This window comes from Trachurus trachurus (genome assembly GCF_905171665.1).
Source record: "Trachurus trachurus genome assembly, chromosome: 17".
NCBI classification, from domain to species: Eukaryota; Metazoa; Chordata; class Actinopteri; order Carangiformes; family Carangidae; genus Trachurus; species Trachurus trachurus.
In genome coordinates, this window is record NC_139900.1 from 8,467,833 (window position 1) to 8,490,992 (window position 23,160).

General features: G+C 41.4%; 1 protein-coding gene across 6 annotated transcripts in view; it reads right to left on the bottom strand.

Annotated features, from left to right (window-relative positions):
- The window catches only part of LOC311000281 (rho GTPase-activating protein 12-like), a 92,096-nt gene that overhangs the window by 20,897 nt on the left and 48,039 nt on the right, over positions 1 to 23,160 (bottom strand). For 3 of the 6 annotated variants that reach the window (XM_083990953.1, XM_083990952.1, XM_083990951.1), the window contains exons 3-5: positions 4,956 to 5,225; positions 1,065 to 1,271; positions 452 to 532 (exon numbers count right to left, since the gene is read on the bottom strand). In XM_083990953.1, the coding sequence (XP_083847079.1) occupies positions 452 to 532; positions 1,065 to 1,271; positions 4,956 to 5,225 (558 nt within the window). The remainder of the gene's footprint in view (positions 1 to 451; positions 533 to 1,064; positions 1,272 to 4,955; positions 5,226 to 23,160) is intronic. The other 3 variants (XM_083990956.1, XM_083990955.1, XM_083990954.1) reach the window with 2 other exon arrangements.

Sequence of the window (23,160 nt, forward strand, 5' to 3'; positions counted from 1 at the left end):
GGATCTAGAGAGATAGAGAGATAGATAGATAGATAGATAGATAGATAGATAGATAGATAGATAGATAGATAGATAGATTGATTGATTGATTCTGAGGGGAAATCCAGTAGCAAGAGAAAAGGGATGTTGAAAAGTAAACTGAAGTGCATTAATATAGAAAAGAAGACGTGGATGTGCAGTGCAGTACTCGGTGTCTGTTTAGTTTGCATGTCAGTGCATCGATGTGTGTTGGTGTTTTGGGACTGACAGTCAGAGAAAAACGAGCAGAAAGTGGAAGGAGCCGTGGAAACGTGAGTTTAACACTGTTGTTTTTACTGAAGCACTGATTGATTAGTCCAGATAAAAATAACTGATAACTGAACACGAGTGTATGAATGAGTGCAGAAGTTCCCGGTCATTTCCATCACTCAGTCACAGCTGCTGCACGGTTGTTGTTGTCGTTGTTTTTTACCTTTGGCAGCTCCCACTCCGACCTGGAGCCGTCTGCACTGTAGTAATAAGGCCTGCCCTGGTCGTCCACGTGCTTTAACCACTAGCACACACACACACACAGAGGAGAAACACAAGACTCATTACCGAGCCCTGATATTGACAAAAGGATTTGTGCAGAAGCTTCAAACCTACTGACGGACTTCAGTGTTTCTCATCTCAGGAAACAGTTTAGAAATGTCGTTACCAACCGTTGGCAGCTCACATCCAATCCAGATTTGGCCACATAAAATCAGATTGCAAAAACTTTTTGTTATCCATTTACATCTTTTCATCAAAATGCTTTTTTTTTGGCCACTGATTTATGATGCTGCACGTCCCCTTAGGCATCAATGTAAATTGTGCCACTTTAATTTAAATTTATGCAATGAATCCATTTTTGTGGATATGCCTCTGCAATTACTCTGATTAAAAACTGTTTCTGGATGATGAGGAAATTGCTTCGAGTGCGTCGTGAGAGAAGCAGCAGCAGGAAACAGTTGAAGCGCTGCCTCGTCCTCTCCGTTGAAGAGGAGGAGAAGGAGGAGGAGGAGGAAGAAAACAGGTGGAAACAAAACCACCAGAGCAGCCGGTACCTTCTCGTTAGTATAGTCGCTGACGTACAGCGTGTGTCCGTGCTCGTCCATCTCCTCCGACCAGCCGCGCGGCGGCGAGCCGTACTGGCTGTCTGACTGGCTGGAGTAGGCGCTGAAGCAGGTGTCCTCCGACGACAGAGGCTGCAGCCGCCCGATGGAGAGCGACAGGAAGGGAAGGAACGACGGAGAGAGCGAGAGAGGAGTGGTCTGCCGTTGGAGAGAAGAGAAGGAAAGAGAAAGAAAGAAACAGAGGGTGGAGAGAAGGGAAGAAGTCTTTCACCATGAGGTTACAGAGAGGGGAAAAGGAAAGTCAGGCGCCCACAACCAGTAAATCATGAGAAACTGAAACCAACACCAGTTCAACACAGACACAGAGACCAGAGGTGGAGAGTAGATGTACTTCGTTACAAGACTTAAGTCGTTTTTTTTTGAGGATCTGTACTTTACTTGAGTTTTTTTTTTTAAATCAGGACTTTAACTTTTACTCTACTACATTTAAAAGTTAAAAATATATTATTTTACTCTGTTACTTTGACGTTTGCCACCTCATTACTCATTGCAAATTAAAATAGAATTACAATTAATCATCAACGGATCACAAGATACTTTTGATACTTCAGTCATAGTTCAGTCAATGTGAGCTACTTTAAGACTTGTGTGATTTTCTTATAATAATAATAATACATTTTATTTGTAATGCACTTTACATTTAAGCAATCTCAAAGTGCTACAGTGCAAGCTTAATTAAAATGGACACAAGTTAATAAAAGTTAATAAAAAAGACAATGGAAAGTATGTTATACTAAAAATTAGCAGAAAACTTTCTTGAATAAATATTATTGGTGACTTAAACTTTTACCAAAGTCATTTTCAGTTATGATATTTGTACTTTTTACTTAGTTTTTTTATTTCAAGTACTTTATACAGTACACCTCTGACAGAAACCCAGTAAACCCACAGGAGGCAGAGTGACAGTTACAGCTGTCGGCCTGTAGGTGGCAGCGCGGCACAACAGACACTCAGGCTGATGGGAAATGAGAATGATTCAGGCTGGTTATGTCACTGTGTGTGTGTGTGTGTGTGTGTGTGTGTGTGTGTGTGTGTGTGTGTGTGTGTGTGTGTGTGTGTGTGTGTGGTCACTGCAGTCAGCTGTGCACAGTCTGCTCACGTCTTTTTAATCACACTTTTTTTTTTTTTTCTTTTTTAGACACACGATTTAGCTGTTGATGGATAACGAAGCTGCACGTCACCGCGAAGAAGAAGATAAAAAAAGATGTGTTTTGTTTTTGATGATTCAGATCTCCCGTAGCAACGCGTCTCAGCCAAAACATGAATGACACAGACGTCTCACTCTGTTGTGAAAATCACCAGGAGTTAGGAAGTAGAAGAGCAGCAGCGCTGGCGTCGGTGAGCGTTTTCATCTATTTAACATCTAATAATGTTCAGTCATTAACGCCCCGAATGACGAATGGAGCTTTAACATGACTCAGCAGATATTAATTGTGTGTTTGTTCTTGAAATTCTTGTCTTTTGAAAACCAGTTTGAGCTCAGAATAATGACATCATTGTTTGATACTAATTAGTGTTGGATTGATTATCTGTATCTATTCCGTCATCATGTTCATTTCTACTCACAGCTCATCATTTATCTCATGTTGAATCTGTTTCTACTCATGACCGAAGCTCTGCTCTGTGCCTCTGTGTGCAGCTTTGTCACAATATCTTCTGTTTAATTACAAAACTGACATCAAGTTAATATTCTGAATGAAGTAAAGTTTAGTTTGAAGCAGGTTTAACGCAGGTTGATGGAGAACAGATAACTCCCGTCGGAGCAGCGGCTCAGACTGAAAACAGACCAGACTTTCACACGGTCGCATCGTGCTCACATTTCTGAAATGACAAAGACCCGAGCTTCACAAAAACTCATTTCTGACATTCTTACATCCTCCTGGGTGTGTGTTTGTGTGTGTGTGTGTGTGTGTGTGTGTGTGTGTGTGTGTGTGTGTGTGTGTGTGTGTGTGTGTGTGTGTGTGTTTATACACTGGAGGTGATGGATGGTGTCGGTGTCTGCAGCTGAACTTTCACATAAAAACAACTGAAATGTGAAGAACTTTTCCCCAGAGGACTTTTCTCTTCATATGACCTCATCTGGTTTGGCTACCTGTGTGTGCATGTTTGTGTGTGTGTGTTTGTGTGTGTTTGTGTTACCTGTACATGCATTGTTTTTTATTTTTTTTATTTCTGCAGCTTTTTTCTTTTGACACCCTCCCTCTTATTTCAATGTCTGGTTCCTCGCCTCAACTGCTTTTAAGGAGTTTAAAGGAGTTTTTTGTTGTTGTTTTTCTATTAAAATGTAGTTTTTTCTGCTGTATTACTTGTTTATTCTGTCACCACACTTTGTTGTTAACATAATAATCCTCTTGGAAATCCAGACGTCCAATCATTTTGATACAGAACCAGTGTTTTGGTTTCACTGATTTTAAATATGTCTTGTGTTCATTTCTGCTTTTATCAGTAGCACCTTCTCCTCTAGTCTTGTCATGCTTCATGAAGATGGGTGCAGGGTTGTGCCTGAACGCGTTCAATGAACCATCGTTCGTGAACTCATTCATATTTTGGGCGAACGTGAGCTGAACGTACTGTATTTCCGCTTGATGAACGTTAGTGTGAACGCGTTCATTCTGGCGTTTGTGAATGACGCTCTCTAAAAGTGTGACTTCATTCAGGAGGGTGTCAGGTTTCCATAGAGCCTTCCAGGCATAAACCAGCTAAAACACTGTAAACAGGCCTTAATATGCAGCGGAAAACCAGCAAATCTGGCAACACCAATCAGCTGTTTGGATCAACGGCGGAGTGATATATGGAATATGGAATGTAATATGGAATATGGAATACTGACCCAGTCGGTTAGTAAAAGATAAACGGGGGTTAGAGAGGGAAGTTCGAGTAATTTGACATATTTGAGAATTTTATAAAAAAGTAATGCAATAGTTACTTTTCCTGGTAATTACTTTCATCACGTTCTAACTCAGTTGAGGAAAGTAAAGTAGTAACTATCACTAATACTGGTTAAAACTGCTAAAATAATAGCTGTCTGTGGTTTGATATGGGCTGAGGCAATAATTTTGAAAAATAATAGCTTGTAGCAACATACTGATAAAAAAAAGAAAAGAAAAAAGAACTCGTACAGTTTTGGAACCGTGAACTTAGTTCAAAAATTTGAATTATGAACTATGAACTGAACTAGTTCCTTTTAAAATGTGTGAACTGAACTTTGAACTAGTTCATGTAGAAAGTGAACTTTCCCAACACTAGATGGGTGTATCAGGGTTTATACAGGAATCTTGAAGTTAATTCTAAAACCTTTTTAAGACTTTTTCAAGACTTTATCAATATTTTTTCAACACCTCACCACCACTTCAAGCTGTAACTATTTACATCAGTGACACTTTTAACTGAACAGTTCTAGTTTGTGATAAAGACTATAGACCACTATGATGATACAACAGTATTCAAAATAGGCTGGGATAATAAATCAAAGGCAAAGTTTATCAAAAAACAAAACAAAAAAACACTGCTCCACTCAAAAAACAAAAAAAAACAATCTTCTTTTCTTTTTTATGCACCGGTTCATCTTTGTTTTTTAATAAAATGAATAAATTCACACACTTTCACAATGTTTTTTAGGACTCAAACTCTTGGACAGCGAATTCAGAAAAAATACCTTCAAAATTTAAGACTTATAAAGTCGTGAAAAGACTTTTTAAATACTTTTTAAGGGTCTTAATTTTCCCAAAATTGATTTATCGCCTTTTAATACTTTTCAAGACCCCGTGGATACCCTGGTGTATACATCAGTGTGTAGGTGTGTTGTTGTGTGAGCCTCTGTACCTCGGAGCTCTCTCCCGCGCTGTGGTTTTCTCCTCTGGAGTTCCCGGTGCTGGCGTCTCTGGCCCGCGGCGGCTTCCAGGTCCTCTCCTGGGTGGAGCGGTTGTAGTAGAAGTGGCGGCCGTTCTGGTCCTTGTAGGTCTCCCAGTCGCCCAGCGTGTGCAGCGGGGAGCCGTAGGGCAGCGGCGGCTGGTGGGTCTGCGTGATCTTCAGCTCCTGGAGGTTGGTGTAGACGGGCGACTCGGAGCGGCCCTGGCCTGACGAAGACACGGTCTGACGAGAGAGAGAGGTAGACCTGTGAGTCATCGTGAATCTGTTACATAATCAGAGAAAAGCTCCTGGACAGCATGATGCAAGACAGGAATTCACAGGTTTGAGAGGGTAAATCAGCAGCTGGTGGACACTTCATCTGAAACACCTTCAGACGTCTGCACACCTCCTCCTCCTCCTCCTCCTCCCGCTGCTTCCCACTGAGCTCCACACACTGCAAAAACTCTAAATCTTACCAAGAATATTGGCCCTATTTCTAGTCAAAATGTCATTTCTAGTCAAAACAAATCTCATTATACTTAAAATAAGACTGATCACATCAAAAAGTAGCTTGTTTTTAGACACTTTTTACTTCTTTCAAGCTGATTTTCACTTGGAATAAGTAGAAAAATCTGATAGTGGAGCAAGTTTTTCTTTCTTATTACAAGCACAAAAAAAACTGCTTTCACTGGGAGATTTTTCTACTTATTTCAAGTCAAAATGTGTTTGAAACAAATTCAAATTATCTAAAAACAAGTTAATTTTTAGGTGATAAGTCTTATTTTAAGTGATACAAGTTTAGTTTTGACTAGAAATGAAACATTTTGACAAGAAAAATGACAAATATACTTGGAAAGATTTTGAGTTTTTGCAGTGCATGTTTGTGCTGAGCAGAAAGAAATAAAAGAAACTGGTGAAATGTCAATGAGCCATCTGAGAGCGCAGAGGAGCAGCTGAGTGAACTCTGAGGAGGAGGAGGAGGAGGGCGACAGGGGAAGTTAGCGCTGCTGTTATGTAACAGAGAGTGGCAGCGACCCTTGTCAGGTAGAAATAGGGAAGTAAAACTGACGATCAAGATGCATCCTGAACACTGGGAGGACAGTTTGTCCAGACTCATCCTCACAGCCGATGAGCTGTGGAGGAAACCTCTGCTGCTGGAAACACAACACTGACTCTATGGATCATTTTGAAACTGTAATGTTTTATTAATTAGAGGTTTTCATGAATATAAAACTAACCCAAAATAAAAAAGGTGGATCCTCATAATCATTATCAATAAACCTGACAGATATTTCAATATCTTTATTAATTGGTCAACAACCAACAAAACCAACCAACCAAATTAAACCAACCCAAACCAAAGCAACTAAACCAAACCAACCACCAAATCAAACCAACCAACCAAATCCAACCAATCAAACCAAACCACCAACCAAACCGACCAACCAACCAACCAAATCAAACCAACCAAACCGACCAACCAACCAACCAAATCAAACCAACCAAATCCAACCAATCAAACCAAACCACCAACCAACCAAATCAAACCAACCAAACCGACCAACCAACCAAACCAACCAACCAACCAACCAAATCAAACCAATCAACCAACCAACCAACCAACCAACCAACCAACCAACCAAATCAAACCAACCAACCAAATCCAACCAATCAAACCAAACCACCAACCAACCAACCAAATCAAACCACCCAAACCGACCAACCAACCAACCAACCAACCAAATCAAACCAATCAAAACAACCAACCAACCAAACCAAACCAAATTAAACCAATCGAACCAACCAACCAAACCAAACCAAGTTAAACCAATCAAACCAACCCAACCCAACCAAACCAACCAAATCAAACCAACTAAACCAATCAAACCAACCAAATCAAACCAACCAACCAACCAAACCAAACCAAATTAAACCAATCAAACCAACCCAACCAAATCAAACCAACCAAATCAAACCAACTAAACCAACCAAATCAAAACAACCAACCAAATCAAATTAAACCAAACCAACCAAACCAAATCAAACCACTCCAACAGGGAAAACAACCATCTTGATCTCAAGCCAAACGTTTAATGAATTCAGTGAATGAATGTAATCCTAAAATGATCACGTTTCATTTTCTGCTGACTGACTGTTGATTAAACGATCATCTCTAACCTATCACAACATTTTTAATAAACAAAACATGTAACAACAAAATTCAACCCTTCATTATAGCGACTACGTCACTTTTACTTTTTGAAATGAGAGTGCACAGAGCCGTGCACGCTCAGATCAAATGAATGAATGAATGAATGAATTACGTCTCAGGTCTTGTTCATATTATGGTCTGGTGGCAAATCAGGTCTGTTGGCAAAACAAAGCCTCTGACAAGTCACTGATCCAGTGCAGAAAGCTTCCTGTTGGACAGGATGAGAAACCTGACCAACAACAACAACAACAACCACCAACACCTTCAGTGTTTTCATGCAGAGAGTCGACTGGATTTCAACAGTCGTTTTTGTCATGTGACCAAACATGATGGGAAAAAAAAAACCAAAACATGAGTTAGTGAAGGGGGAAATAAGCCAGTTGGATGTGGGTTCATAAATTACAACCCTATCGACAAGTGAACACAAAGTGAGTTGAGCAGCGTTTCCTCTAATGACACACTATCCCTCTTCAAAAAACCCTGACGCATGACTGATCCGGTCAATGGACTCGCTGCTGGTTTTCAGGATTATTTCAAGCTGCCGTTACAAAAGGCTGCGGAGCACGAGAGAAAGAGTGAGAGAGAGTCATAAATAATGCCGGTGCCCCGAGGCCTCCCAACATCGGCTTTGTGATGTTTTTATTGCACAGGGATCAATGGGGATGAAATATGCAGGAGCTGAGCAAACAGCTGGAGCTGCCCAGGAGGATCCAATACTCACCACCACAGCACGACGAGGTCACAACATTAAGATGGTGGTGATGATGATGATGATGATGAGTGCATATTTTAATGCATAATGCGAACATTACATAATGCAGTATGCAATTTGACAGTTGTAAAGAACAGGTTGTAAAAAAACAAAACACAAAAAGGCCCAGAGGAAAATAAGGAAACCTGTCATTCAGGAAAAGTCAGACTTCCAAAGTAACAGCTCAGCAACAAACTACCAATACTGTAGATACTAAAAGATAATAAAAATACCATTTACCTCTGGAGGTGAACAACTAGTAAACACATCATCATCCTTCTCGGTCAGTGACAGGACTCTGAGGAAGCTTCTCCTCCAGCGGGTCACTGCCATCCTCCCCGGAGTTGGAGTTTGAGCCGTTTATTATCCTCGATTCATTTCATTTCATGCAAGAAAACAAACGTGTGCAACCGTGGTGACACTGTCTGAGGTCTCTCTGTGTAACACTGAGTGGACAACATGTGATACCAACGCCAGAACAAAAAAAAAATGGGGAAGTCCATACAGTCAATCAAATGTTCAGAGGCCAGTTATAAATGTTGCTCTGACATTTGTACGTGCCAGTTACAAAATCACACTTTCCTCCGAAGCCCCGGCCACTCTTCACATGTAACTTCACTTGAGCGGCGGCAGGAAGCTCTATAAACAGGAAGTTGTATATTTGCTTCGCTGGCAGATAGATCGGCCGGTCGGACATCCTCAAATGACACTGACTGACAAAAAATAAAATAAAATCCTCTCAGCATTAGGGATGTCACAATTACTTGTTTTCACAATCAATTGCGCAACTGCACAATTAATTGAATGTAAAGATTCCTAAATACCGTCACTTTCCAAAAAAAGATTATGTCTAAACCGTATCGGCAATGTAAAGGTAAATGCAGAGCACAGACACTGGTCCATTTACCTAACACAATATTTAATTGGTAGGAATTTAAATGCTGGAGTGTCATTTTTAATTTAAAATAAAATATTAAAATTAACTTAAACATTTGGTATCGATGGCAATTAATGACCTGAATATTTCCTATTTCCCTGGGGATTAAGAATTGGTCATATATTAAAGGGACAATGAGGAGTTTTGGAAAGCTAAGTGTTTTCACACTACATTTACCATGAGCCTCCGTGCGCATGGTGAAATTCTTGGACCGGCGCAACACGGACGTCTTGCCAAGAATGTTTTCATTCATCAAGAATTAAAGTCGGAGGTTCGAAGACGATCAGATACCGTCGTAGTCCCGACCATAAACGGCGATTCGGCGGCGTTGTTATGACCCGCCGGGCAGCGTCCGCGAAACCGAAAGTAAGGAAACGCTGGTCGGCTCGCCCAGCATTTCCACCATTAATTAAAATAACTAAATAACGATAGAGACAAAACGATATATTTATCGAAAATGGGCCCATTAACAAGTGGTAGCGTAGATTCATCCACATTAACGTGAGACTTTTTTATAACCAAATAGAAACTCCTCGTTGTCCCTAGATACTTGTAATATTTTGTATAAACAATGAGTAATGTATTTATATTTTGACTATATTACATTTTACACATACATAGTGTTGTGAAATTAATTGGTGCATAATAACCGTGATAATCCTAACACCGTGATTATTTCTCTGACAATAGTGGTACCAAGAAAATGTATAATCGTGACATCCCTATCCTCAAATGACACTGACTGAAAAAAAAAAAAAAAGAAATCCTCTCAGCATCATCACTATCAGACTTTAAAGTGCTGATTCTCGCCACACAGGGCTGAGGCAACATGAGCTAAGTCAAACACCAGCTCTCATTATGTAACTAAAGGCAGCGGCGCCAAGGCCGGCCTCATTAAAAATGCACAAGGAGTCACTTCAGTCCATTATTACAGCAGCGGTATCTTCCTGAGCAGCTGGCGGTGGACATCTGCTGTGAACAGACCCAACGCCTGATCAATACTGAGCTGGAAACCCCCCGCGGACCTCAGGCCGACCTTCGACCTTCCTCCGCTCCCTGTGATAGCTACTACAGCACCACGACACTGGGCTGGAAGGAACAGGTGGACAGGTGGACAGGTGGACAGGTGGACAGGTGGACAGGTGTCGCCGTGTACCGTAGAGACAGGAAGTAGTCAAGGTGTGTTGGGGGTTACAGTACAAAAATAAAAGTCCTCCTCAGTTTCTACAAAGATGACACTGGGTGAGTAACAGCTGTGTCATTTCTACTGTTGATGGAAAAAGAGGAATAATAAACCATAACACAAGTGAAGATCCAGTTCTTTGGAAATAAAAGTGAAAAAAACAAACAAAACAATAACTGAGGAACGTAAACAAAGAGATGGATTCAGTAGAAAATTACCAAACTCTGCTGTTCTCACCAAAACATGTCACAACACAACACACAACACAACACAACATCAGCCTACAGCTGTGTACAAACTAGAGCCAATAAAAAAAATGTTCCTGGATATTTTTTTCCCCCACTTTTAGATTTTGGAACAAATGAAGCAAATAAGGGCAAAAAACAAGAAAAAAAGACAGTATCAAGAATTTAAATCATATCGAAATGTAGGAAAATATGAATCCGATCATCCGACATCATTTGACACGGGAGAAAGTTAAAGACCCCCTAAACCAAAAATGCACTTTTTTAAATGATTAACATGCCAATTTAGTGTGTGGGCTCTGTTACAAGGTATTTCAGGAGCAAAATTGCTACTCCACGCCATAACTGAGCATTTTAGACTTGAAAATGCAGTTTCAATACGTTTCAATACCAGACTCTAAAAAAACTGGATTCAATTTTTCAAATTGGAGTCAGTTTTCGTGCGTCACAAAACCGTAGCAACCAATCCCGTCGATTTTCCCCCCATCTCATTACATAAAATATGAGCAGGGTACAAAGCGGGAGTAACGTACGTTGAACAGCGATGGCGGCGACGTTGCTCTGTGTTCGGGTGAGGAGCGGTGAAGGACGGTGATAACAGCCTGTTACCGAGCAACTCAGAGACTCTGGGCATGGCCCCTGGATGCGAGCACCTAAAAAACTCTATATTCACAGCAGCAGCGGCGCTAACCCTCTCTGCAGCCGCTGTTTGCTGTAGTAGTTCACCGCGACAGTGACACTTATACACAGGTAGATGCAATGTGTACTTGCAGTTGGTTGCGGTGGCTGAGCGGCAGCGTCGCCGCCTTGTAAACGGGAGACCCGTGTTCGAGTCCCGGTGTGGACTTTCTTTTTCTTTGTTATAAACTTTATTCACATTTCGGTTTACATTTAAATTTACATTTACTCGCCGGAGGAACACAAGCTTGCACGTGAAACCTGACGTGAGCTTCGTGTTTTGAAATCACCTTTCTGTCTCCCTTGCCACTGACGCGCACCGCCGTTACCTAGCAACCCTGACCAGGCAGTCATGCATATGAATAGCAGATGAATTTTTCAATGAGGGAGAAATAATGCACGTGTTTTTAGTGTCTTGGAGAGTTATTTTAAACAACTTTGTGTAGGTAAGCAATTTTAATCAAAGAATAGTCATAGCAGAGCATTTTTACAAATTTTAAAATGCCTCTTTAGGGGGTCTTTAAATATACTACAGGAGGCTGTGCTCAGAAATTTTAGATTAGATATAACACCGATATTGCAGTTTTGTAAAGATGCAAGACCTCAAACTTATTTTCATTTTTCAAATATATTTCTTATCTTTTTTCTATGTATTGTATTATTATTATTCATTTGATCTAATTCCACTTTTTATGCTTGTATTATACATTGTGTTCTTTTGTTGTTGCACTGAATCTCTCTGTATGCTGACTCTGATCCACAGACATGGTGCTATGGCGATACAATGTAATGTTGATTTTCAATAGTTTTAATGATGTTCATTTGTATCTCTTCAAAATATAAAAAGCCTTTAATTTTTCACTTTATACTGGATAAAAATGCCTCTTAGTCCGGCAGCTGCTTTCATCTCTATGGTGATAAACATCTAATCGTTTTGTCAACAGGCAAACTTAAATAAACACAAACAAACAGCAACACGTGGTGCCTTCACTGGCGGTTACACAACGTGGCGACTGCAGCAGCGGCCAGTGAGGCCTCCGCTCCGTCACACACCCAGTGGTCAAGTGTAACCAGGGCCGGCCCTAGGATTTTGGTGGCCCCCTAAACAAGATTTTTGTTTGTGGCCCTGCACTCTAAGCGCAAACACCAAATCACTGGTTAAAACTGAATACAGACATGTTTATGCCCTCTGAGGTTTGAGGCCATTTTCTCAAATTTAACATATTTTCTTAAATTGATCTTTTTAAGATACTTGCAGATGTAACAATACTCAAGTGTTTTATGTCTTAATATTAAAACCTCTGCTGTAAGCACACTGAGGCCAATTTGCCCTAGAACACTGTATAAAGAAATAATTTAGGCCAAATGCTGGAAATTTGAGGTCTGCTTTTTGAAAAATTTCAAATCCCTTGTGAAAACACTCCTTCAGTCATGAGAATGAACAGTTTTTTGGTGCTTGAAATAGGATATGAATACAGTAGCCTAATAGATAAGTGTAGAAAACAAGTCTAAAATGACATTTTGTAAGATATTGAGCACAATTGTTGTCATTCTGCCATTCTATTTTCACCAAATGTCTCAAATGTGAGATAAAAGAAGCTGAATATTGACTTCACATTACATATAAAGCTCATAGCGTACGCCTGCAGACCTCAGGATGTTTAAATGACTTGATGAACCCCGGTACTTTTCTGATCATGTGGCCCCCCACCTAACGGCTGTAGCCCTAAACCTTCTGTGGTTTTGGTTTCAGTGGTTTGTTTCAGTGGTTCACAGGTCACGTGACTCAAATCTCTGACAGTTTTTTCTGTCAGATCAGCAGCAGAAACACGGACGAGGCACCGAGTCGAGTCGACGCCGTCTGGAGACAGAGGGAAGAAACACGTCTCCTCCCTTCAGAGAAGCATCAACATGAATGAGTTCAGTGACTGATCTACAGGTTTATACAGACCACCTCTTTAGAAAGGATGTAAACAACACTGACACTGACAGACAACTCTCTACGTCCACAAACCTGATCACTGATGATAGTAAACTGGATATGTTTGGGTTTTAGGACAAGACATCTAAAAAAAAAAAAAAACGACATCGAAGGGAAAAGAAAACAGTTTGTTTAAAGGCCCCATGGCATGAAAAATGTGATTTTGGTTATTTTTTTGTGCTTGGGGAGGTCTCTGGGCCACGTATATACTGCCCCATGCATCAAATTGGTCATAAACGGAGAGACACACAACGCCCATTTGTAGGAACATTCTATTTGAGACGAGCAGATAGCACTTCCTCCTTTCTGTGATGTCACACACAAGGTAACTCCGCCCACCGTGACCAGTTGTTTTTTTTCAATTTTTATGAATGCAGCTTAGGTTTCAGTTACTTGCCTGTGATTGGCCCGACCACATGCCACTCTAAAACAGTCAGCCAATCAGAGGAGAGGTTCTCATTCTCTCTTCTGATTGGCCAAATGACCTGTGCCTGTTAGAACTCCAGAAAGAGGCAACAGAAAGGGGCAATATAAACGATATTAAGCAGATCACAGGTACTCAAAACCAATGATACATTTTGTTAGGGATATCAGCAGGTAAATAAACCCAGAGAAAAGTGCACAGCATGGGGCCTTTAAGTATGGAAACCCCTTTTCTGGATTTTTTGGAGGATGAGAACGTTGCAATAACTTATGATTGTTTTGTTGGATAGTTCACTTCTACATTATTTGCTATTGCTTTGGTCGTTGTTATTTGTATGTTTTCTATATGTAAAATCTTAAAGGTGTTCAGAAACGGCCGTTTGTCCTGTTTGTCGCGCCTCCTTCTACGAGTTTTCACAAGTTGCCGCACGAGTTTACCCGTGTAAGGAAAGCGAATTTGTCGAAATCAGACGTTTGGTTGACGGATGACGGACCCAATATCAGTGGCTGATGAATCGTGAGCAGGCTGACGTATAATCCGTGCGTCTGCATTATCCAATTCGAAAAAAACTACCCCACTTTCATCCCGGATTTACTCAAAAATAGTCTGATAGACGAGTGATTACACTAATGTTAAAGGCCCCATGGCATGAAAAATGTGATTTTGGTTATTTTTTCGTGCTTGGGGAGGTCTCTGGGCCACGTATATACTGCCCCATGCATCAAATTGGTCATAAACGGAGAAACACACACCGCCCATTTGTAGGAACTGTCTCTTTAAGACGAGCGGATAACACTTCCTCCTTTCTGTGATGTCACAGACAAGGTAACTCCGCCCACCGTGACCAGTTTTTTTTTTTCAATTTTTATGAATGCGGCTTAGGTTTCAGTTACTTGCCTGTGATTGGCCCGACCACATGCCACTCTAAAACAGTCAGCCAATCAGAGGAGAGGTTCTCATTCTCTCTTCTGATTGGCCAAATGACCTGTGCCTGTTAGAACTCCAGAAAGAGGCAGTAGAAAGGGGCAATATAAACGATATTAAGCAGATCACAGGTACTCAAAACCAATGATACATTTTGTTAGGGATGTCAGCAGGTAAATAAACCCAGAGAAAAGTGCACAGCATGGGGCCTTTAAGACCCACAGTGGGCCCAAATTCATTTTTCTTTTCTGTACAGCTTTAATAAAATATTGTTTAAAACAACAACTAGTTCCTTCCTGTTTTCTCTCTCTGGCAATTTATCGATTTGTTGTTTCAACCGAAATAAATAAAAGACTGGAGCGTCTCTGTTTCACAGTCGACATGAATGAGCTCTGTGATCAGATCAGAGGTGAGAAGGCAGCGGCGTCCTTTAGATGGCAGCCTGACAGCAGAGTGAGAGAGGAGGAGGAGGAGGAGGAGGAGGAGGAGGAGGAGCAGCTCTACATGTTCACCTCCTCTCCTCCTCTTTTCTAACCCGACACAGACCAAACCTGCTCTGCTGCATACCAACCACACACACCTGGGCCAAACAAACACACAACACCTGATAATATGCACACACACACACACACACACACACACTGGAGAGAGTGCAAACCTTTAGGTGCACGAGTTTCCTCTACACACACAGACACACACGTCTAAGTTTGCACATGTACAAATATGCAAAATAAGCACCAGCTTCTCTTCTGCTTCCTTAAACCTACAGATACTGTACATACGTTTCACTGGGACAAAGTGCCGCCGCAGTGTGTGTGTGTGTCTGTGTGTGTGCAGTGAGTGCACCTGTCATGGCTGCCTGCGTCACTCTGCAGAACAGAAGTAGGAAACTTTTTTTTTTTCTTGATGTTTCCCCTCTTTGCTTTAAAAACCTCAGTGTTGCTGACAGAGGCACTTTTTCTTTTCTTATTTCTTCTTCTTCCTTGACGAGGTCTGATCTGGGTTTGATGAGTCGGCAAAAAGCCACGCTGAGTCATTTTCTAATTAACTCTGGATCTGGACAACACCGTGCTGCTGTGAGATGATAAATTAAACCCCTGAGGAAGGAAGGAAGCAACGCCATCATCATCATCACCTACAGCTCCAACGATTACAACATTTCACTTTTCACTGAAAGAAAATTAAATCAGCTGCTATTTTGAGTATTTTCATCATCAAATCCACTTCCAATGTCATTTTCCAGCAATAATCCCAAATATTTGCAGCTTCTAGCCGCTCAGACATGAGGATGTGGATATCTTTAAGTGTATTTAACTTTTAAAAGTGAAGGTATTGGGCTCCAAAAACAGATTTCAGTGCCTCGCTTGAGTTTTATTTGTTCAAATATGTTGTTGAACTCGCTGTCAGTTTGTCTGCACATCAGTTTTACACAGAGGCTGCGCTGACAGGGACGAATGACAAGTGAAACCGGTCGCGAGGTGTGACGGCACCTGATCGAAACAGGAAGCATCAGAGAGAGGTTGTGTTACATCAGAGAGGAGGAGCTGCTGATAAGATGACATCACAGATACTACAACACACACACACACACACAAAGGTCAGCTCTGTTGGCATGTTCCCTCAGATTTTTATTTACAATTCAGTCTGTCTGTGTTTATTTTAGGGTGTGAGAATCTAAAAATGAAATGTTTGATTTGCTGGGAATTAACCAGGAAGAGAAAACCAAAAAAAAAAGACCAAACATAAACATGACTGAGCTCTGAAAATAAAAAATAAAACCACTGTCGAGTCTGAGGTCAAATCTCAGTGAATCTGATGAGAGAACAGGACAGAAACACACTCTCACTCTGCAGCATGTCAACACAAAACGCTCTTTAAACAGCCAACACCGCCACCGCCCAACGCTGTTACGCAATCACCTCTGAACAGACAAAAGGAAAAACACCAGGTGAGTTTGAGCTCTGATCCACCTGGAAGTTCCCATAATGCCACAGGAGGACAGGACGCCTCTCTCTCTCTCTCCCACACAGCGTCGCCCACGTTTAAATAAAAAGGAAACCAAAACTGAACACTGACACTTCTCTCCGATTATGTATTTGAGAAGAAAAGAAAAGAACAATGGAGGTAAAAACAGGAGGAGTTTGGTTTCTCCTCCTCACACGGTGCAGGTAAACGCCTGATTCACTGTTTTACTTTATTCCCACAGATTAATGTGTTTAAAACCAGGGAAGAAACCAGACGTGATTGATTTGTATTCATTTCACAATAAGCGATAAAGTTCCCATGACTGATACACGTCTGAAACTGAGCCGAGAGGCCAAAATAATGTTGTTTTAATGGGCCGACAGTTCATAAGTCAACATTATCTAACGTAGAATAAATAAAGTCCATGACATCCGAGGCTGGAACCATTTAATATCTTGTGTTTTTTTTGGTAACAATATTCAGTTTTCAGAATTATTATCTTTCCTGACTCATAAAGAAGCTGATTAATCATCAACTCCTCATTGTTTTCTGCTCAGGGAGGTACAGCCCAGATTATCAACCCTGTGATAGACAATACATATATTTACAGTCACTACGTTTATATGACATGTACAGTATGGCTTTAATCCGTCTATATCTGGACAACTGAAGTTCATGTAAATGCATTAGTCTGACTAAGACTGGACTTCTCCAGATCCGAATAAAACACCCAGATGATGCGATTGGAAACCGATTTTCTCCTGTACAGTATATACGCCTCAATCTGACTGAAACTGGACATTGCATGTGCTCATGCTGCACAACAGTAGAGAGACAAAGTGTAGCAGAAAAGCCGATCAGAACCAGTGCCTGACAAGAGGTGTTTTATTACATATCATTTTTTGTTAACCACAAAACATTCGCACATCCATCTGTTTCCTGTTGGGTGTCAGTCACTTCAATCTTTGAAAAAAGGAGAATCCTGCTGCACACTGCTTCTTGCTCAGCACCACAGTTCATTAGATACCTGACATTTCAGTCACAAGACCTTGATCATCGTACTCTGATGAAGGTCTTGTGACTGAAACATCTGATATATTCTTATTCATGAGGTAAATACAGAGACTGCTTGATGAAAAACTGTCCCTGAAGGCAACGTGCATCAGCGGTTTTGCATGAATTTACCTCTAAAACAACTCTGTCTGGTAACAAGCCTGTGCATATTCTCATTTTGTCCAGGTCATAGTATCTCAAAGGAAATTTAAATCAAAAGCAACTAAAAAAATAACCAACACCAGTTGCTTTCGATTTAAAATTCCTTCGAGATCTGTCAGGTAACGTTATGTTATTATCTCATAGCGTGGTGAATGTGCAGGTCACAACTTGTCCACCAGAGCGTTGTGGAGTTGTTGGATTGTGTATTTGATGAGTTTGATGAGGGAAACCAAGAAATCCCATGAGCCTCCGTAGCGTAGCTCTGAGCAGCTCACGGCTCTGCTCCGCCGTTCTAAAAACAGCGTGCACCGACAATTAAAGGTAACAAACCTACTGCTAAAACTATAGGGATTCTAGCAATGGGCCGATTTGCCAAAATGTTGAACTATCCCTTTAACTAGGCGTATAAACCTGCGGAAACGACGCATATGGCCACCTAGTATTGAGGAGGCGACATGTTTCCATCAACGACTCGATGTTCCCTGTTGCATGTAAACTGGGACAAGGACAGAACTCAGATGAGACGTCCAACTGGAGCGGTGACTTAGCTGTGCACTGTGTGTGATCCTCAGACTGTGTGTGTGTGTGTGTGTGTGTGTGTGTGTGTGTGTGTGTGTGTGTGTGTGTGTGTGTGCGCGCGCAGAGAGAAAAGCTTCTTTGTGCGATGTGGGACAGGAGGGTCTCGGCTCCACACAGTCACAGATCAGAGGGAAGTGAAGTGCGACCGCCCTCTTTTACATAATCATCCTGACTGAGGTCTGCAGGTCCACAGAGGAAACCTGGTCTGGTTCTGAGTCTAACTCCGATCCGCTCGTGTCTCTGCACGAGCTGCAAGTGGGTCAAACGTGAAGAAGCAGCAGCAGCAGCAGCAGCAGCAGCAGCAGGAGAGAGAAACAGAGAGAGAGGAAGCTGTATGACAAAGGAGAACAACCTGTGTTACCATCTAACTCTAGAAATAAACGTCTAAACTGCAGCTGGACTCACAATCTCTCTTTTTTAATTGTCAAAAACTGCGTCGCCCATTGAGCTTCATCTATAAACTGTAGCAGTGATTCACCCGACAGGAGCTGTGGGTGTGAGTTCAACCACAAACAGCTCTGGATTAAAAAGAGGGAGTTGTTTGGTCGGGGAAATTAGGGGATGAGGGTGAAGGTTTCAGGAATGACTGTGACTAAGGATCAATACTTTTAGAACTGAAGGTGGGAAGAAGCATTATAATAATGTGACAATAGATGTAAATGGAAGAATAAAAAGAAGGAAAGACACATTAAACAGTAACAACAAGTTAACTAAACCATGACTTGTGCGGGGAAAAATATAAAAAAAATACCAATAGCTGTGCATGGAGGAAGTATTTTGCATACGAGGCGGAGCAGTGAGGAAAAGTATGCAAAGGGAGTCAGAGAGCAGTTTCAACGAAAGAGAGTTATCAAAGCAAAGTCGTATATTACCGAAACCCCTATCATGTCGTATCGTTACATGCACCCGACGATATCAAGACACTTTTTGTTTTCACGATACCATTACATCCCTGAGGAAACTGTTCATTTAAGAATAAGGGTATCTAGGCAAAATATGCTGAAGCTTCAGGCTACACCTTTGTGGTCAAAGTACATTTGTTTTGTTTTGTTTTGTTTTTATTTGATCCATTAAGGTAAAAATGTTGTTTATTGATGTGTGTACTTGATTTTACAAGACCGAAACAAGCTCACTAAACTGAAACAATTTACAGAAGCAGCAGAAAGACGCAGAAAGTTAAAAAAAAAAAAAAAAAGTGATTAGTATTGACGTAAATGTTGGAGTTAATGAACTTTTCCAGATGTGTGTGTGTTATTGGATTGGATGGGACATGACCATATGTGAGGATAGCAGCTGTCTGGATGCTGCTCTGCCCCCCCCCCCCCCCCCCCCCCCCGGGGAACAGGAGGTTTTTCCCCACAGGCCGGGACACGACGCCTGGAGCCTCTTCACCTTCCTCTGTCATTTAACAACAACAACAACCGCTCTTTTCACCTCCAGAAAACTACTATTTTCATGCATAGATCTTATTTCCACGCAGCTGTTTAATGACGTCTAAAAACGGCGTCCTGTGTGTGTAATAAACTCAGGCTTAGATATATAAGATCAGTGCTGCGGTGACATCATTTGAAGCCACAGAGCGGCGAGCGGCCATTAATCCTCTAATTCCATCTACCTGACCGGTCGCAGCTAATGACGCTAGAGGGGTCTGCTGAGGACAGCCGGTATTACTTATACATACAGTATATATAAGTGTGTGTGTGTGTGTGTGTGTGTGTGTGTGTGTGTGTGTGTGGGGGGGGGGGGTTATGTAAGCAGATAGCAGGGGACAGGTGGGGTCAGTGCTCAGGACACATAATGTAATGGATGTGACTCAGGAAGATGCAGAGTGAGTGTGTGTGTGTGACTGAGTCGTTATCTAACCAACGCTCCGACACCGAACTGTGAAACTCTATCACCAGGTATCGCCATGTGTTGTCATGATGAACGGTCTGCAAAAGAAATGTAGTGAGTTCAGCGTCAAACTGTTTATAGCTTCTACTTTATTTCCATAATCCATAATTTTCTGGTAATAATGATTGTTTGCGAATTTTGCTTGGAAAACCAAGACGATGCAGTGGAAGTGATTTATTTTGTAGTGTACAAGTTGAGGTTGATTTGTTTCATGCTCTTTTGAGAAAACCGATGTACAAATGTATCTGTCGACTGTAATGTTTGGTGTGGTGTTTGATGTACTGTCTGCTTTTTTTTGCGAATACAGAAACTATGTGCTGTAATTTGCTGTACTAAAAGCTAATTCTGCCGACTTTGTTGTGCAGTCCTTAATAAATTAATCTAAAATCTGTCTGAATGGTTGATATAATGCCGTCATAATCATAATCATAATCAGTACTGTGCGACACCAGTCAGCTATGTGGAAACACTGGTAAGATATGACTGTCTTTTTTATTTTTTATTTGATATGTTTGTTTGTTTCTTTTCAATGGACCTAGAGTCTAAGTAATAAATAAGTTTACTACTACTACTACTACTACTATTTCTATCATTTATTTTCTTTAACAGATGTTAGCATGCCAAGCTAACTTGCTACCCCTAACCAGGTGTCATCATTTTCCGATACCGAGTCACTGCAGTGTCCATTATAACCTCTTATAAAGGGGAACTATGCAAGTCTGGTCACGTTTTCCCCACAGAGCAGAGCCCCCCCTACAGTTTTGGTGTGCATAGTTTCACTGTCATAAAAAAAACATAAAAACAATTCATCACAATTATTCTGAAGCTGTTTAATTAAGGTAAAAATCTTGCATAGTTCCTCTTGAAAACACAACAAAGTGAAGCTCTTGTCTGGATCGTTAAGTAAATGTTCACATAGCAACAGCAAAACTTCCAACTAAGTCCTTTAAAAATGGGATTTTTTTTTTTTGTCACTGGCTGAGAAATGAAAAAAAAAAAATCAATTATTCAGTACGAATTAAAACAACTGTATAATCCAAATGAGAGAGAGAGATTAGGTTTCTCACTATACTCTCACAATAGAAACGCTGGTCTGAGAGGGTTGTATCCGACCACATCGCAGCTCACAGCTTATTCAGACTCTATCTAAATCACCGCTGATGGATGTTTACATCTCCGTTATCTTAATCCAGCCGAGTTGAGCCAACACAGCTGAGGTGGATGAAGATCTGAGGCAGAGATAAACGGAGGCTCTTCATATCTGTGCTGCTGTCCCGTTAATGCCAGTCTCAACATCCTGATACATCAGCGTCTGTTTATACTGCGCCACAAAACACTAAGAGTGAAAACACAGAGCGTTACGAAGAAACCTGACAGAGAGACACACGGTTTGTTTTGTGTGATACTATCAGTGATTCATACTGGGATGTACACGCCTCAAAAACAGTTCGGAAACCTATTTTCAGTCAATCATTTCTCCCCTTAAAGTGATACGCTAACATTTTTTTTCGTGTCTTGCCTCACTCCCGAGTCCATGACCAGCAGATAGACACTATCCTTTCCACTGTGCGTGCAGTAACAAGGGAGATAGAGCCGTATCGCCCGTAATTAGCTTAGCTGGAAGTGTATAGACCCTTTCAGAGAGTATAAACAAAGACAGGTGTTACCAAGGATACTAATTAAGGCTCCATTCCATTTAGTGTAGCAGAGCGTTTTCTAACGAGCCACACCTGTCTTTGTTTATACTCTCTGAAAGGGTCTATAGGTAGTGTTAGCCTGCCTACACCTAAAGTCGCTAATTAGCTTAGCTCAAACACTGGAAGTGTATAGGTAGTGTTAGCCTGCCTCCACCTTAAGTCGCTAATTAGCTTAGCTCAAACACTGGAAGTGTATAGGTAGTGTTAGCCTGCCTCCTACCCGAGCCGAAACCAGCAGTCAGAAGCTCTAAACTCTGTAAATATATCACTTTATCGACATTTCAAACATTTTTAGGTGAGAAAGTAGCCGTTTAGATCAGCAGTGTGTCGTTAACTTGTCTAAATACCAGCTGTTTACAATTTTGTTCGGACGAATTCGGCGCTACTCAAGCTAGCCGATGTGACCAACGCACTTCTGGTTACCTTCACAAAATAAAACACCCGTTGCCCTTTACATACAGAAGTGCTTTTACTTTGAAATAGGAAGCTAAGCTACCCTCGATGTAGCTAGCTTGAACCAAAATAAATCGCCTTTGCTTGAACCCTCCGTTTTGACCGATCTCATCCCGTTAGCGGCATTTGACCGCTCAAGATGCCTTACCGGAGAGTTTTGTCAGCTCTGAGACGAAGATCGGTCCGTTTAGAGAAGAGTTTCTCTGATGACTTTAGGTAGGAGGCAGGCTAACACTACCTATACACTTCCAGCGTTTGAGCTAAGCTAATTACGGGCGATACGGCTCTATCTCCCTCGTTACTGCACGCACAGTCGAAAGGATGGTGTCTATCTGCTGCTCATGGACTCGGGAGTGAGGCAAGACACGAAAAAAATAAAAATGTTGGTGTATCCCTTTAAATAATACTAATTGGTGTTGTGTTTTATATCGTTGGGAAGCCTGATTCGTCACCTTTACAACGAGGTACAACTTGTAAGGATTGTGCATCTGTGGAATGAGCAACACAGCTAAACGTGTAGGTAGCGTAGAGTAGAGGTTTTAATCTGATTTACATTCATCAAGTTAGAAACGACTCTGCTGAGAAACTTCTGTGTGTTCCCTGCCTTGCTCAAGAGCAGTGTGTGTGTGTGTGTGTGTGTGTGTGTGTGTGCATGTGTGTTTTATTTTTAAATCAATGTCCAAACCCAGATTTCTCCCCCCAGCTGCTGCTGGTCTGGGGATTTGAACCAGCGATCACTACTGTGTGCTACTGTACAGCTGCTCTCCAGGGTTTGGGACGGAGCCAGAGCGCTGACCCAGAAATCCAAAAAAAGAGCAGCAACTATGTGAGCAGGAAAAAAAAGACACCGATCTCCTGGTTTGACAGAAGAAGAAGAAGAAGAAGAAGAAGAAGAAGAAGAAGAAGAAGAAGCTGTTGGGGCAACAGAGAGCAATTATGGGATGTCACGAGATAAATCTGAGAGGCTGTGAGGTCATTAAGGAAGAGAGGAGGAGGACAAAGAGATTAGTTCTGAAGAAACTTTTCATTTCTCTTCTGAAA